We start from the raw sequence: 15,411 nt of genomic DNA on the forward strand, positions 1-15,411 counted from the left end.
GACACCATTACGGCCGTCTTCTGCGGGTTAGCACTTCGCCCGGGTTAAGAGGCGCGGTAACTTTAGCGCGGGCCCTTAATGAGGAGGACGAGCGCGGGTTAAAGACGTGTGCAGTCGTGTTTCAGGGGGCCGGGGCCTGTTGGAGTTCAGCGGAGTGGGACAAAAAAAAGAGAAACAATATTTACGACACTTTTAAGCATACATCACTTTGACATCTGTGCGTCTGGCACCTGGCCTCCATTAGTATTAAATATTTCATCCCGCCCCAATTTAGACCCTCTCTTTGTTCCGAACCAAGGACAAACGGGGGGAAGTTGTGGAGAGCTCAAACCCTCGCTGCGCCTTTTTACGCAGCGTTTCCCCTGTGCAGAAAAGTGCAAATGGGGTGTTGATGCAGACCACACCGCCGCGTCGTGCACCACCAGGCCCGAGGAACCGTTGAGTCATACAGTACCGTGGGCCGGACTTATATTACATATCCTCATCCATTTGGACCCGTGCGCATACTGTATATATACGCGCAGAAACATTCCTGTAATTAGTCAGGCTTGGCTACACACGAGCGTCGGGTTGTTACACACAGTGTTGTGAGATTACCGCGTGGACGGAGAGTTCGGTATCCTCATAAACAAACATTTGTGTCGGTGTAGAGGACAGTGACAGAGTGCGAGTCCTCTGATTCAATTAGGATCCTGACGCCCGGAAAATAAACCGAGTGATTTGGAGTCCACTTTTCACTGAATTGTGTGATGATGTAATTATTTGTTTCTGTATAATGAAGCGGTGGTCATTTCACATGCAGGATGATGTCGGTGAATCTGCAGCGAGGCCTTTCTTAATCCATACGACCTGCACCGCGGTGACGCTCCTGGCGCGTAAAGGTGAGGCCGCTGCACCTTACTGCAACGATTCAATGACAAGTGAGTGTCGCTGTGACTTTGTTGAGCAGTCAGACACTGAGTTTTAAAAAAAGAAGAAGAAGTCCCTGGTGGCAGTAATGAAGGTCTGAACTTCTCTGCAGTCTCCCCTGTTGGATACACTGTGTTCAGAGATGCTGCTGCTGATTCACCGCCAACACAAACAGTAACCGCACACACTGTTGATCACAAATGCAGTGGCGCCATCTGACGGACATTTAGAGAATAACACTCCTGGAAATAATGTAAATATATTTACCGTCTATCTTATGAGTAGCTATGAATGCATGGTGGGGTAACTGCCAGACAAATGATCACATTGCACCCCCCCCCCCTCCTTGCAGGATTATAGAGCTGCAACTGTAAATTAATCGGCAACTGTTTTGATAATCGATCGGATCAAGTAGTTTTTAATGACAAAAAGGCTAAATTCTCTGATTTCAGCTTCTTAAATGTGAATATTTTCTGGTTTCTTTGCTCTTCTATGACAGTGAACTAAATATCTTTGGTGTGTGGACGAAACAAAACATCATCTTTGAGATTTTGGACACACGATCGACATTTTTCACCATTTAATGGACCAAACAACTAATCGATTAACCGAGAAAATAATCGGCAGATTAAGCGATCATGAAAATAATCCTTAGTTGTAGCCCTACATGACTACATGGTCTGACTCCTCATGCTGTGAGTGGGGTGTGTGTGTCTTACTGTCAGTTTTAGTGTGTGTCCTGTAGGGGGCGACCACGTATCAAACATGCGCCATGCAGCAATAACAGGTCAGGACTCAGGAGTGGTAAAATGTTGATGATGCACAGAATTCAGATATTGTAATTTCACAAAGTTCTTGATAAGAGACAAGAATTATGACTGAGTTTTTTTAGTTACTTTGTTCTGCTGTGACTGATCATAACTCACCTTTTTTTCCCCACAGGGTCCTTTCATGAAAACACAATTTGGAACATGATTGAAAAAGGTAGTGAACACACTAAACACACTAAACACACAACTGCTTTTCGTATGTGAGTCGTCCTCGTGTCTTGATAAGTGATAGTTTCTGCACAGACGGCTGCACGTTCTTCTTTTTCAGCGTCCTTTTCCCCCTTCATCTTTGTATAGTCTTCTGAATCCAGGAGTAGATTTTGTGCAGACTGTATAACGACCACAGTAGCACGTACTTCTTATGATGAGCCTATCTCGATGTTCAAATGTTAAAGAATCCTTTTAATGCTTCTCATACAGAGCTGATATCTTCTACGAAGGTTGTGGGACTCGACGGTGGATCGACTGTGGTGATGGCAGGCGTGAAAACAACTCAGTTGAAAAGTAAGAACCTACTTGTGTCTTTTTTTGAGAAACTGTCTCTTCTGTGTTTGCATGGGCGTTACTCTGTTTCCAGAGGGACAGAACTTTAAGTTAGAAATTGTATTACTCTTTATAAGTCGTAGTGCAGAAACTGCTGGTAATCTAGATACATAATCAATAACACATCACACTGCAACCACAGAGCTTACAGAAATAACAAAACAAATTCCAAGTAAATTTATTTTTCTAGATTTCTTTTCCCCCTCCAATTTTATAACTTAAAATTTTAATAAATTAAAAGCCCAAACCAACTGTGTAATCAATGATGTAACTGTGCCTTTGGCTTCTTTGAAACTGAAATAATTCAATCGTTTAAGCTTCTTTTTAAAATCAATAATATCAACTGGCCTCTCCCAGTCAGCACATACTGTTTTACATGTGGTTCCTCGTAATCCCTACTTCCCAAACACACTTGATTTCAATAATGTCATAATACTGTTGTTGACGGTCCAGGATCCGTCTCCCCCTCCTCCTCCGTCTGGTGGCTTCTCTGGTGAAAATCCCATCGGTAAACACTGGCTTTGTGTCTTAGAGCATCAAATAAACAAACCTGACTTTTTGGACACACTTTCACTGAGCAGTGAACACACACGCACACACACACACACACAGACACACACAGACACAGCTGCTTGCCACTGCTGTGACATGGTCAAGCAGCCTCAGGAGAACCCAGTTTACAGCAGAGAGAGTGATGTGGCGGCCAAGTAATTATCCCCCGCAGGCCCTCTCTCCGAAAATGCTAATGGTATTTACAGGACAGGGAGGGAAGGGAGAGAGAGAGAGAGGGCACCAGTGGCAGGTGCAGCCGCTGGAGCGTGATGCTACACTAAGCCAGCACAGAGGGCTCACTAGGTGGTGACGAACAATCAGTCGCACCGGAATCAGATAAACATCTCTGGGCTTTATCTCTTCTGTTGCTTGTGGTCGCCGCTTGAGCCGCCGTGTCGTCGCGTTTAGACCTGGACGGCACGTGGCGGTGTCGGCAGATGGCACCGTGGTGGATGTTGTGAGAGGACAGCAACTTATGTTAGCAGTTACAGGGACACGCCGCTGATTTTGCACATGCAGTTCAGTTCATTCATCATAAAAGCCCAGTATTCGCATGAACACTTGTACAGTGTCCTCTGCTGCAGAAAAAGATGGTGATAGGCGTCATCATAACTCTCGGCTTTGAGCCTGGAAATGTTGAATGTAAAGTGAGACACTGAAAGAAGTGGGCTCTAATTTAAGAGCCAACTGAGCTGGATAGAAACTTTCTTAACCTAACTTATAGCTACTAAAAGTTAAAGTTCACATTAAGTTCAATCAGTATGCATAAGTACTCCCTCAGATATTTACTTCTCGTTACCACCACTACTTCACAACAAAAGCATTTAGCATATATGACAAGACACTACTTGCAATGATATATAACAATTTGGGAGAACATTTCAAATATAAATAACACAACAATCAACAATACCTACAATAAAAGAGACAAGGTTAGTAGTTTTATATTGAAACACGAACTCTCCAATATTCAAAATACAAGAACAAAAAATATCAGTTATAAGCAAAAAAAATAATTTCTAGAGATTTAAAAAAAAAAGTATCATTAGATTTAGATTTTCTTTTATGAGGACATTGTTTCATAATTTTACAAGCAGAAACAGTAAATGCAATCTCCCTTTATTTTGACCCCTCGGACTCAGGACTCATCCAGAAGCTGGAGACTTATCATATGGACACAAGGGTGGAAGAAGTAGGGGCCTCATCTTTAAGATATAAAAATACTCCACTCTCATATGTTTGTTTTTTTAAACAAAATAAGCACAATGACCTTGTTTTATAAGAATGAATTTCTCCTATACTATCTCAACGAAAATATTAGATGATACGAGTAAGCAGAAGATCTTCATCTCAAAAGTTGAACTGCAATCTTTATAGGTGCACTGGAAGGTTTCAGGTTTCCAGTTCACATTCGTTTATGTTTCTTACTGGAACAAAATTCACTTCCAAATGTCCAAAAGTTTTGAACTCAGATTTAAGATGAGCCCAGAGAACATGTTAGCTGAATGAAGAAACAGGCTTCTGATGTCAAACTGCACATACATCATTCTTCATGTGAGGGACAAAGTGCAGCAGTGATCATTTTTGAGTTGAGCAGGAATTGAATGACTGAAATAGTGTTTACAATTTCTACATTCATTTGGGTGAATCCCCATTTTTTTTCCTTTAGTTTTTCAACTCCTGTGCGTTAAACATCCGCTGGGGGCCCCTCAGTTGCGCGACGTTCAGCTTCGGACTTGCAGAACCAGGCAAAGAGAAATCAGCGTGTGTCTGAGGAGGGGATCGGTGCACGGAGAGCTGAACACACAAGAGTAAATATTTGGCAGTGGAGAGCTCTCGGGGGCTGCAGGCTGCATGAGGACCCTCTCTGGGCTGAAGCCTGCGGGGTGTTAAATAGATTAAGGGGCTTGCTGCGGGGTCATTGTGGACAAGAGAAAATTCCCGCTCTTTGGACATGGCTTCTCTTTGCCTTTGCGTGTTGCTGCTCTCCAAATCGAGTGCCTCTCCACTCCAGCAGAACCCGCCGTACTGTAATCCCGCCGGTGTTTGTCCACCGCTGGAGGCCAGTGTGTGCTCAGACGGGATGCTCGAAGGAAGCTTGAGTGGTGACGGCAAGTGTGATCTCAAAGGTCGCGTCGTTTAGTTTGTTTTCCAATATGCGTAATGTGCGTAAAGTGCGTAAATTGGAAAAGCGTCAAATGCTGATGCAGGAGCATTGTGGGTTCATGATACAGGTCACCGACTTTTGCTGCGCTCTGGAAATCAAAAGGGAATTTAATACGCCCTGAATCACTCATGTAATATCTCCCCCCGGGACTATAGACCTGGTCGGCAGTGGACGCCGAGCAGTAGATAGTGTCCCCACATCCCATTCAGCTCCATTCAGAGCCATGACAACACGGAACAAGCTCGGATTTATCCTGCGAAGTTAAAGGGACATTGTGGCGGGGCGTCAATCAGGCATTATTGCGCGACTGAACAAATGCAAAATCTTGACTGGAACAAATGCTTCCAACGGGTCTCGGACGCGGGGCTACATTTTCCCCTTTTGTCCCCCCCTCCCTCTCCTCCTGTGGTTGGCATGTATTTGTGTTCCCCCTCTCTCCCGTCCGACCACCCAGGACGACTTGGGGAGGCATGTCCACACCACCACCACCACTCTCCTGCCCCGGTCCTCTTGCACCTCGCTGAAGTGGTTAAGGGCCTAATATCAATATCAAATAAGAGTTTTAAAAACAAACAGCCCCCCACATAAGGCTGGATTCACGCTTTGCATTGAATGTGTTTTGTCTGGATGGACAAAAAAAAAGAAGGAGCCAAGATATCAGCCTGTGGGCTCAGTCTGGGTAGAGGATGAGCAGCTGTGTGGGAATCAATTTGCCAAACATTCCACTGTTAAATCAAAAGATTTTTAGTAAAATGGCGAATTTCTATAAGCCACATCGCTCCACCTGAGTCCTGTGCGCCGAGCATGATTAATGATCGATAATTTATCTTGATAATTACCAATGAATCAAATCTTGTCAGCGAATAATCAGTCATCGCTTTGTACTTTGTCAGAAACTGAATTAAGGCACGTTTAGAACTTCAAGTTACACATACAAGTCTTTATTGTACAATTAATTGACCTGCAACACACATTTTATTGTTTAAAATATATATATATATATATATATATATATATATATATATATTTTAAACAATAACAAAACAATTTTGTCCCCAATTTCAAATTCTCTTATGAAGACATGGTTTTATATTATTACAACTATGTTTGACTCTGTTGTCATTTATTATCGTTATTACGCCAACGTCCATGACGATTATTAATGTCAAAGTTCATCTATAGCATTTTAAAAATAAATCCTGAAATCAATATATATATTATATAAGTAATATCTTAAATCATCCAGACAAAAAAAAAAAATCCTCTTGAAAATGCTCCAAAAATGACGTTCCGAAAAATGTCTGGAACAAATGTTTGGCCGCACGTTTTTCTTTTGTAGCTCATCCGCCAACGAGGGAACTTCTCACGCCTGCAATTAATACTCCTCTAATGGTCGTATTAGTTAAACCAACTCTCAGGCATCAGGCTAATTGCTCACTTTGTATGCAAATGACGGACACGTTGTTTGGGTGAGGGGAGGAGGCAGGGAGGGAGTGAAGGGGGAGGAGGGGGGGGGGGGGGGGGGGGGGGGCGGTGGTAGATGATGGGACGGACCTCTGTTGTCAGTTGCCACCCAAGACGTGATTCAGCTCCCAACAATCACCATTATCTGTCCCCGCAGTTCGACGATACGCGACGAATCTGTAATGATGACGAGTGTTTCCTTCGCGCATTGTTGAGGCTCTGAGGGTTGTTGGTTTTTTTTCTTCTTCCTCCATTATCATTATTCCACCTATACCGTCATTGGGCGACGGCAACTCCAGCCCTTTCAGGTGCTCCGCGGAGGAGGAGGAGGCTTTATAAGCGGAGCAGCCCTTCTGTGTGTGTGCAGCTTATAGGAAGAGCTGTTTGTGTAAACACTGACACACACACACACACACACACACAAACACACACTGGTGAGAGCTGCTGTTTGGACAGTGCGTAAAGTGGAGAGGGATCCGCCGCCGTTTGTTTCGTCTCCTCCTTGGGAAAGGTCTTCTACTTTGAGTGCTTGTTTATTTCTGCACCCCCCAAAAAAAACCAACCCCCAAACCAAACAAACGCGGGGCTTCACGCGAGGGACGCGATGGCTGCTGCACCGACCAAGTTCAGTTTTTCCGTCCGGAGCATCTTGGATCTGCCCGAGCAGGATGCGGAGGCTGCGCCGCGGTACTCCTCCTCCTCCTGCTCCTCCAGCTCGCCCTACTCCTCCTGGATGGACTGCGACCGGAGCCCCTGCGTGTGTAAGTCTTCATATATACTGTATTTTCATTGTATATTAAAGAGCAGCTTTTATCTTTGAGATGCTAAGGAACCTGAAGATGATATTAGATGATCATGAGCCTTCTTCATAAATTATATCAGATAGATAGATAGATAGATAGATAATAGATAGATGGATGGATGGATAGATAGATATATTTTTAATTATTCTAAAGTTATTCTACATGTGAACTATAACCTGTATGTGTTACTGCAGCCTCCGACGAAGGGAGCCTCGAGGCCTCCCCCGACTCGACCAAGCCGGACGACGCGTCCCTGGACTCGGAGCCCGACAGGAGCAAGAAGAGCAAGAAGCGCCGCGTTCTGTTCTCCAAGGCCCAGACGCTGGAGCTGGAGAGGCGCTTCCGCCTGCAGCGCTACCTGTCCGGGCCCGAGAGGGAGCAGCTGGCGCGGCTCCTCGGCCTGACGCCGACCCAGGTGAAGATCTGGTTCCAGAACCACCGCTACAAGATGAAGAGGGGCCGGGCGGACGGGGCGCTGCTGCTCGGGGACGCGGAGATGGCGCACCAGCCCCCGGTGCTGCGCAGGCTCGTCGTCCCGATCCTGGTGCGGGACGGGAAGCCCTTCCACACCTGCCTACTGGACTCGGAGAAAGCCGGCTGTTTGCCCGCTTCCTCTCAGGCGGTGCCCTTCCCCTTGGCCTACCCGGCTCTGCAGCATCCCTCCCCGCTCGCCCTGCCTCCCAGGTACCAGCACTTTCCCACCTCCCTCCAGGCCTCCAGATTCGCCTGGAGGGACTTCTGGAGCGACCCGGTCCACTTTAACGCGTTCAAATGAAGGGCCTCGGTTTTCATTCTTTATTTCTATTAATGCACAAGCTCATTTAGAATCGCATCAAATGTTTTCTGAATGCAAAAACGAATTTTGAGCAACTTAAACGTTTAGATTTTTCTCTAGAGAACAAAAGGTATTTTGCACATTTTCTTTGAATATTTGTTACTTTTGGAAATACTGATATTTTCTCACACACAGCCTGTGTTTTTAATTATCCCTCGAGATAATGTATTTGTATGTTTTTTTAAAGCCGTTTAAAACCTAATATTTGTACAAATGACTTGTTGTTGATGTGACATGATGTACAGTAGGCTGCAGTAGAAGAGGGGGCAGCAAAGTTTGAAGGAACAAATAATGTTATCTGCTTTATTTTTTAAGTGTTTCCCTCTTTGAATTGTTTTTATTTGTGGAAAAAAAAAGTATTAATAAAATCGCTCACATATTTTGTATGATACATTTCGGTGCTTCCTTTTTCAACTTCCAAAACTCTACTCGATCTATTTCCAAAAAACCCCCAAACACATGAATACACAAAAACATATTTTATCTCACTTACTTTAGTTGTTTCTTGTTGTTTTTCATTTTTCCAAAGAGCGTTGAACCTCCTGAACGTGGCTCAATTTAGGCCCAAACGATTTTTAAAAAATGATAATTTCTATAATTGGCAGTCTTAAAATACATTTAAGTAGTAAAATCTAGAAGCAGGTCATGACAGGGGCCCAGGGGCCTTTTCTAATGTTAAAAGGAAAAACTAATTATGCACCCAGAAGCTGAGCAAACATCACTCTTAAAGGGGGCTTGGATTTGCTTAAGCATAAGAAAAGGTTCCCCAGTAAACATCTCTCACTATAGCACCGCGTTGTCGTCTGGGCCCGGGTGCTGAGCTGCTTTTCACTTTCACACAATTCACTAATTGTCCTGAGGCCGAGTGCAGTAAATGTGGTGGTTAAAACTTCACTTGAAACTGTAAAGCTGAAGAAAATAAGATTATTTTTCTTTGGGGTGCAACAGGCTGAACTAGAGGCAGGTGACTGACTTCTTTTAAAAGCACCAATCTTAAATATTATTACGAGATAACTGAACAGGAGCAGTTGAGAAGCACGATGCTTTTGATTATGTTTTTTGTTTTTTTGATGCTATATGCTTCACAGCAGCTGTCAAAAACAATCCTCAGAAGTGAAGTGCTTCCATAAAGTGCGGAGAAACACTGAATTCATATGCTCGGATATTCTTTCATTTGCTCATATTCACGTGGTTTCCGTCAACCCCCCCCCCCCCCCTCGCCCAAGCGTCTCCACGGTCTCGTTTGAATGTTTTATAATAGGAGAATATGCTTCAGTGTTTAAAATCATGTCAGTATTTCATCGGTGACGAGGGGGGTCTTCTGCTTCCACGCCCCCTATAATGTTGTTTGCTCGTCCTGTGACCCCGCAGCCCGTCGTCCCTGTCACCTGGCCCTTTGTCCCCCGCGCCGGGGCCACCTTGTATCCCATATGGAGGGGACTGGCCGAAACCTCCTCAGCCCGCTGCATCTTCCCTTAAACACTCTTTTTGTCTGCGTGTCTCTCAGCGTGAAAGGGGGGCCCATTGTCCCCCGTCCGAAAAGGGACCCGAGACAAAATCTTTAGTGTTTCAATTCCCGTGATGTTTAATCAGTCCCCCTGCGACAAATTTATGAGGTTTAGCTGCACAATGGTGTTTTAGAGCATCTCGGGGTTTAAGGGTGACAAAGACAGGCTTTTAGAGGTTGCCATTGGTTTTTTAAGTTGGTCCGAAGAATTGTCTGAAAAGGACGGGCTCGTATTAGCCGGCCCATCCTATAGTTTTACTCACTGGTCGGCCCCGGGGGCCTCTTTCAGGAAGGTTATAAAGTCCACGTGTAAACTGGGCCACAGGAGGAGTTTTGTTAAGTCGATGCCCGAACTTAAGATTTGAATGGCCTCCAGACTTCGAAACACTGGTTCTAAACTCCACAGGTCCTTTATTTACATCTGCTTCGCTGCCAGAAATGCATTTCGAACACCAGTGTGTCATCAAATGTTGACTTTTGAAATCCTGTCATTTGACAGAGTTGTCGTGGGTCGTCTTCAGACTGTGTGGTCGTCTAAAACTTTGCAGTGAAGGCTGCAAAACCGACATAATCTAAGTCTTTATACCCTCCTCTTACCCCCCAGGATTCATTCTACATCTCTAACATACACACACACAATCAGATTTCACATTTTATGTGCAGAAAAACGACTAACAGGAGAATGTGTTAATATATACATAGTACTACTTGCAGCTCCTTATCAATGATAAGTTGTGAGGATTGTATTTCCTTTTAATGTTTTATTTGAAGGCATTTAAACATATAGATTAGAGGAGTTAAATGATCTTAAAAACATTATAAAGAAATCTGACATTTTTAATATTATTTAAATAACATCTAATAAAGCAGAAATGTATCAGGGACCCGCGGTTGGGGAACCTCTACAGTGATAGATGAGAATATTGATGGTAATGAATTAATTAATAATGGTAAACATGTAACATTCTTGACTACAGAGAGTCGGAAAGAATAAAACTAGAACTTCTGCTGTTTTTTGCTCCAAGTTTTCTCAAATATTGCCTCCAGACTAACGTTCAAATCATTCTTGTGTAAGTGTTAAGATCAGATTTAACGTGAGCACAGACGATCCTTCGTCCTGCAGCTGACCGATGTCAACACAACCTACAGTGTCATCCTCACTCATCATCATTATTCGCACAATGAAACTTTAAACATCCAGATGAAATAACACAAAGAAAATGTCAGGATTTGGAGCGGAGGAGGACTTGAATGAATATCTTAATATGGACAAAGAAAGCAAATTGGACGTTGATCTGGAAAACGTCTCTTTGTCCTGAACTGGTATTTAAGAGTAAAGTTAATAGTCTTACAGTATTATCCATTTGGTGTTTGAGTCTCAGACTGTGTCATATCACACGAATGAACCAAACTGATCGTGGTGAAATAAAATGGCATCTGTCTTGAAACATTTTTAAGAAGTTAATGGGAAATGTTTTCAAAGTGCAGATCAATGATAATATTAAATGTAAAAAAAGACAAAATGATACACGGCTTCAGCAATACCATAGTTCTCATATTTTACATTTCAAAACTTTAATATATATATCTATATTATATATTTTCAGCACTGATATATAAACTTTTATGAAAATGATAAGATAAGACTTTCTAAACACTCTTTAGAAAAAGAAAAACAACAACCACAATCTAAAATAAGTAAAATTAAATATTTGTTTGTGTATTCATGTATCGATGACTTTATTAATCCCACATACTTATTACAGCAGCAGCAAGAATAATCAGGGAAGAGTTGGAGAATATTACTGAATATTCAATAAAAAATAGAAGAAAAGAACACTATAAAAAGCTTTAAACACTTTTTAACAGAGTGCAAGGATTGCCCTTGTGAAAGAAGGCTAAAATGTGCAGTGATTGGATTTGAAGTAAAATATATATATTTATATATATATATATATATATATATATATATATATATATATATATATATATATATATATATATATATATATATATATATATATATATGTATATACATATAAATATTGCACAGTGTGATAAATTAAAAAAGGAACAGTTGTTGTGGAATAAAGATAGATATGTAAAGTACAGAGGATGATAATGAATTATGAAATACATTATGACAGTAGTGCAGTTTGGTACAACAAAATCACTTTATATAGTAGTAGACTATGATATATAATTTCTTATCCTTTTTCTGTCTATAAACTGTGAAACAATATTTTCTTCCAGCCTTCAGTTGTTCTGTAACAACATTTTGAACAATTATAATTTAAGATTTGTAAATTTCCCACAAACTTTTCTTGCTTTTCGGGTTCCTGGCAACTTTGGAGTCAGCAAAAAAAATGGTTGGAGACAAAAAAAGGATGATTGCAGGGAAGTGAACCTTGGGTCCAAGTGGGTTGAGTCTTTAAGTCCATGTGACAACTTTCTCAGCTGCAGCAAAATACTTGAGAGATTAAGTCTTGGGCTTTTATGCTCCATCCGTCCACTAGATGGCGGAACAACACACAGTATGATTTAAGAGATCTCGTCTCTCAGCTCCTGAGGTCGATGTGACCAAACCTCGAGTGTTTCTCTTTCGATGGGGACGCAGCCGGTTTGTCCACCAGGGGGCGAGCTTCGCTTCTCTCTTTGCAGCAGCTGCTGATTGGGCGCAGGAAGAAAGATGGCCGCCCCTAGTGACGTCACGCACCAGTGTTTTGCTCAAAGGTTACGTTTCAGCGCACCGGGGTCACTTTCACATGGCATTCTCCTCTTTTGAGCGTTGATAAGTCTGGGTCGTGATGAGGGAAGACGATTGGATATTATTTTATTTTATTTTATTTTATTTTATTTTATTTTATTTTATTTTATTTTATTTTATTTTATTTTATTTATTTTTATTTATTTTTATTTATTTTCATTTATTTTTATTTATTTTCATTTTATTTTATTATTGTTATTATTATTATTATTATTATTATATTTTATTTTATTATTGTTGTTATTATTTGTATTAATATTGTTAGTATTATTCATGGTGACCTCCTCTATAGGTCACATGGAAGCTGGAACTTAAAGATGGATACCGTCATGAGGTCATCTTCAGCTAATGTATCTCGTGGGTCCATTTTTTCTTTTTGTCCCCACCTCCTCTTCTTCTTCGGTCTCTATTGTTTCCCCTCTTCAGCTCAGTTCCCGTCAGATCAAGAGCTGTGGGAAAGAAAGAAAAAATGGGGGAAAAGTTTTTGATGGGGAAAGAGAGGCAGCACCGTGAGAGCTGCGGATGTTGACAAGAACATTTGTAGTTAAACTGAAAATTATAACAAAATGTAACACCCCCCCCCCCCAGTTATTCTCTGGAGTGTATCATGAACCACATCAGTTCATAAAAAACAACAACAACAACAACCTGAAGCCTCGATAACAACAGGCTCATAGCCTCCACTTCACGGTGTCCCTCGTTATTCCGAAGGAATTAGCCCGAATATTTGGACTAATTACCACTAATTGGCCATAATTGCCGCGTGAGCCAGAACAGGGGGAAAGATACTGGTTCACATCATCAAGGATGTCTTGCGAAATTATCGTAATTAAGGAAAAGCATATAGGCGAGAGATGTACCCCGGAAAACATGCTGTAATTTTAATTGGCTGCGATTATATGGACCTGGAAATTAAACCTCGGCTATACATACATATATATATATATATACATCATCCAAACAATTTGTTTTTACTGTAACACTAAGACTCGGGCTATATGATAATACTGCTTGAGTGCAGATAATTGGAGGGATGTGGATTGTTGTTGTGTATTTATGTACTTATACACGTGCATCGTTAAATTGAGCCCGTGCATCTGGAAAACAGTGCGCGTGAGGTTTATCATATCAGCAGGTAAATATAGGACAGATGATCCCCAGTGACGTCAGGTCAGCGATCTGCATGTCTACCGCTGTGATGTCACTTTAACACACACACACACACACACACACACACACACACACACACTGGACCCAGGTTGTTAAAAACAGAAACAGTAAAAACAACTTACATGTATTATTCAATATAAATATTAACGGTGAAATCACTTTTTATGGCCTGTCACGATAACTACTTTCTGTGTGCACGATGTATTGTGAATATTGCGATATACAATATTTTTGTCATTTTAAGACCATTTTTTGACACAGAATCACGTGAAATTGCAGTATATGAATTTGGTCCTATGATTTGTGTTGCTCCTGAGAGAAGCGTTATCCAAAGTTTAACATAGTGCCTTTAGAAAAAAATACTGCGAAATCCATATTTTCCTTTTTTTCTAGACCAAACCAGTAATTGATGAATCAAACCACGAGAACAGATGAGAGGACAGAAGCAGACTGTTGTTGACACATTCACTCTCATGTCGACAAACACACGTGTAGACACAGCAGACTGTCATTGAGGTGAATAGAAATTATTGAGTTCATATTCGTGTTTATTGTACCGTTAGAGTCCATAACGTCATTATCGTGGCAGGCGACATAAATCACAGTGTCACAGCGGAGCGCGTCTCGTCCGCCACCAGAAGACGCTGTGTTTCTTTAATTCACTGTTCAACGACACGTGTCGGTTCAACCTGCAGCCACAGACTCGCTGCTGCAGCACTGACGGTACCAACACCCCTGCTTTATTTTATTTATTCAGCTGCGGTGTGATCCTGACATCCACAGATTGTGTGAGTTATAGACGTTATGTATATAGATATTGCATAGATTTTAAAGTCTTACTCGCTGCGTATATTATTCTAATGTGTGTTGATGGGGGGGGGGGGGGGGTGCAACTGAAAAGCTACAGGCTGGAAGAATTGGTCGTCGAGTAATGAGTCGATTTAAGGGCTGAAATATTAACATGTAAAAAATATTATGAGATTGCTGACCAGTAAACTATAAAAGCTATTAGAAATCAAATAAAACGATCACTAGTAGTATTATTATTAGTAGTAGTAGTATTAATAATAATAAACTATTTTAATGTTCGTGTATTTGACCCTTTTTTGCTCCAAAATATTAGTTTTAATTTCTATTTTTCTATATTAAAAAAAAAAGAGTCAACCAGAAGCTTTGTGTAAAGGTGGAATTGTGCTCACAAGATGCAGCATATCTAAACTATTTATCTGCCTAGAAGCTGATTGGAATAAAAAAAAAAAATGAGGCAAAATCTTTTCTCTCATGCTACTTCGTGAATTATTAGAAAGTGAGATATTATGATGCTGTGAAACTCTTATGGCATCGAGATGCCACTGAGGGCGACCTGCTGCAGGAGAGGGGCTCGAGCACCGGTATAACTTGACACGAGAGCCTCTCCTGCTCAAGTTTCTTTCTGTGTGTTTATTTGTTGCTTTGTTTTTTTCCTTCTTCAGACGAGTGTGTGCGTGTGTGTGTGTGTGTGTGTGTGTGTGTGTGAATTAAGGTATAACGTGCAGCTTTTCGTCCAATGATATCAAAAGAAAAGAGAAAAACTGAGGGGTGGTGGTGGTTGGGGGGAGTTAATCATTTACGCAGCCACTTAACACGCGGATGTGTATTTATTTACTTATCAGTATCAGTCAATTCCCCCTCCGCGGCGAGTGCACTTTTGCATGTCTGAGTACGATAAGGCATAAAACACAAACAATCCCGCAATCACTGGAGGCCTCTCGTGGCCATTAAAAGTCAGCCGGTTCGGCGGGGGGGAGTGGTTCTCTCTCTCTCTCTCTCTCTCTCTCTCTCTCTCTCTCCAACTCTCAAGTCCACGCGGGCCTCTCCTTTCATC

General features: G+C 41.8%; 1 protein-coding gene across 1 annotated transcript; it reads left to right on the plus strand.

The window, feature by feature from the left end:
• Positions 1 to 6,549: 6,549 nt before the first annotated feature.
• On the plus strand, positions 6,550 to 8,494 carry nkx2.9 (NK2 transcription factor related, locus 9 (Drosophila)). Its single transcript, XM_035610609.2, has 2 exons — positions 6,550 to 7,226; positions 7,463 to 8,494. The coding sequence occupies exons 1-2, from the start codon at positions 7,070 to 7,072 to the stop codon at positions 8,041 to 8,043; spliced, it is 738 nt and encodes a 245-aa protein (XP_035466502.1). The 5' UTR covers positions 6,550 to 7,069; the 3' UTR covers positions 8,044 to 8,494.
• Positions 8,495 to 15,411: the final 6,917 nt, after the last annotated feature.

This window comes from Scophthalmus maximus, chromosome 15 (genome assembly GCF_022379125.1).
Source record: "Scophthalmus maximus strain ysfricsl-2021 chromosome 15, ASM2237912v1, whole genome shotgun sequence".
NCBI lineage: Eukaryota > Metazoa > Chordata > Actinopteri > Pleuronectiformes > Scophthalmidae > Scophthalmus > Scophthalmus maximus.

Excerpts from the sequence above, each read along its gene's own strand:
- nkx2.9 (XM_035610609.2), top strand. The coding sequence starts at position 7,070 with ATGGCTGCTGCACCGACCAAGTTCAGTTTTTCCGTCCGGAGCATCTTG. Across the intron at positions 7,227-7,462 it reads CGACCGGAGCCCCTGCGTGT|CCTCCGACGAAGGGAGCCTC; the intron begins GTAAGTCTTCAT and ends GTGTTACTGCAG.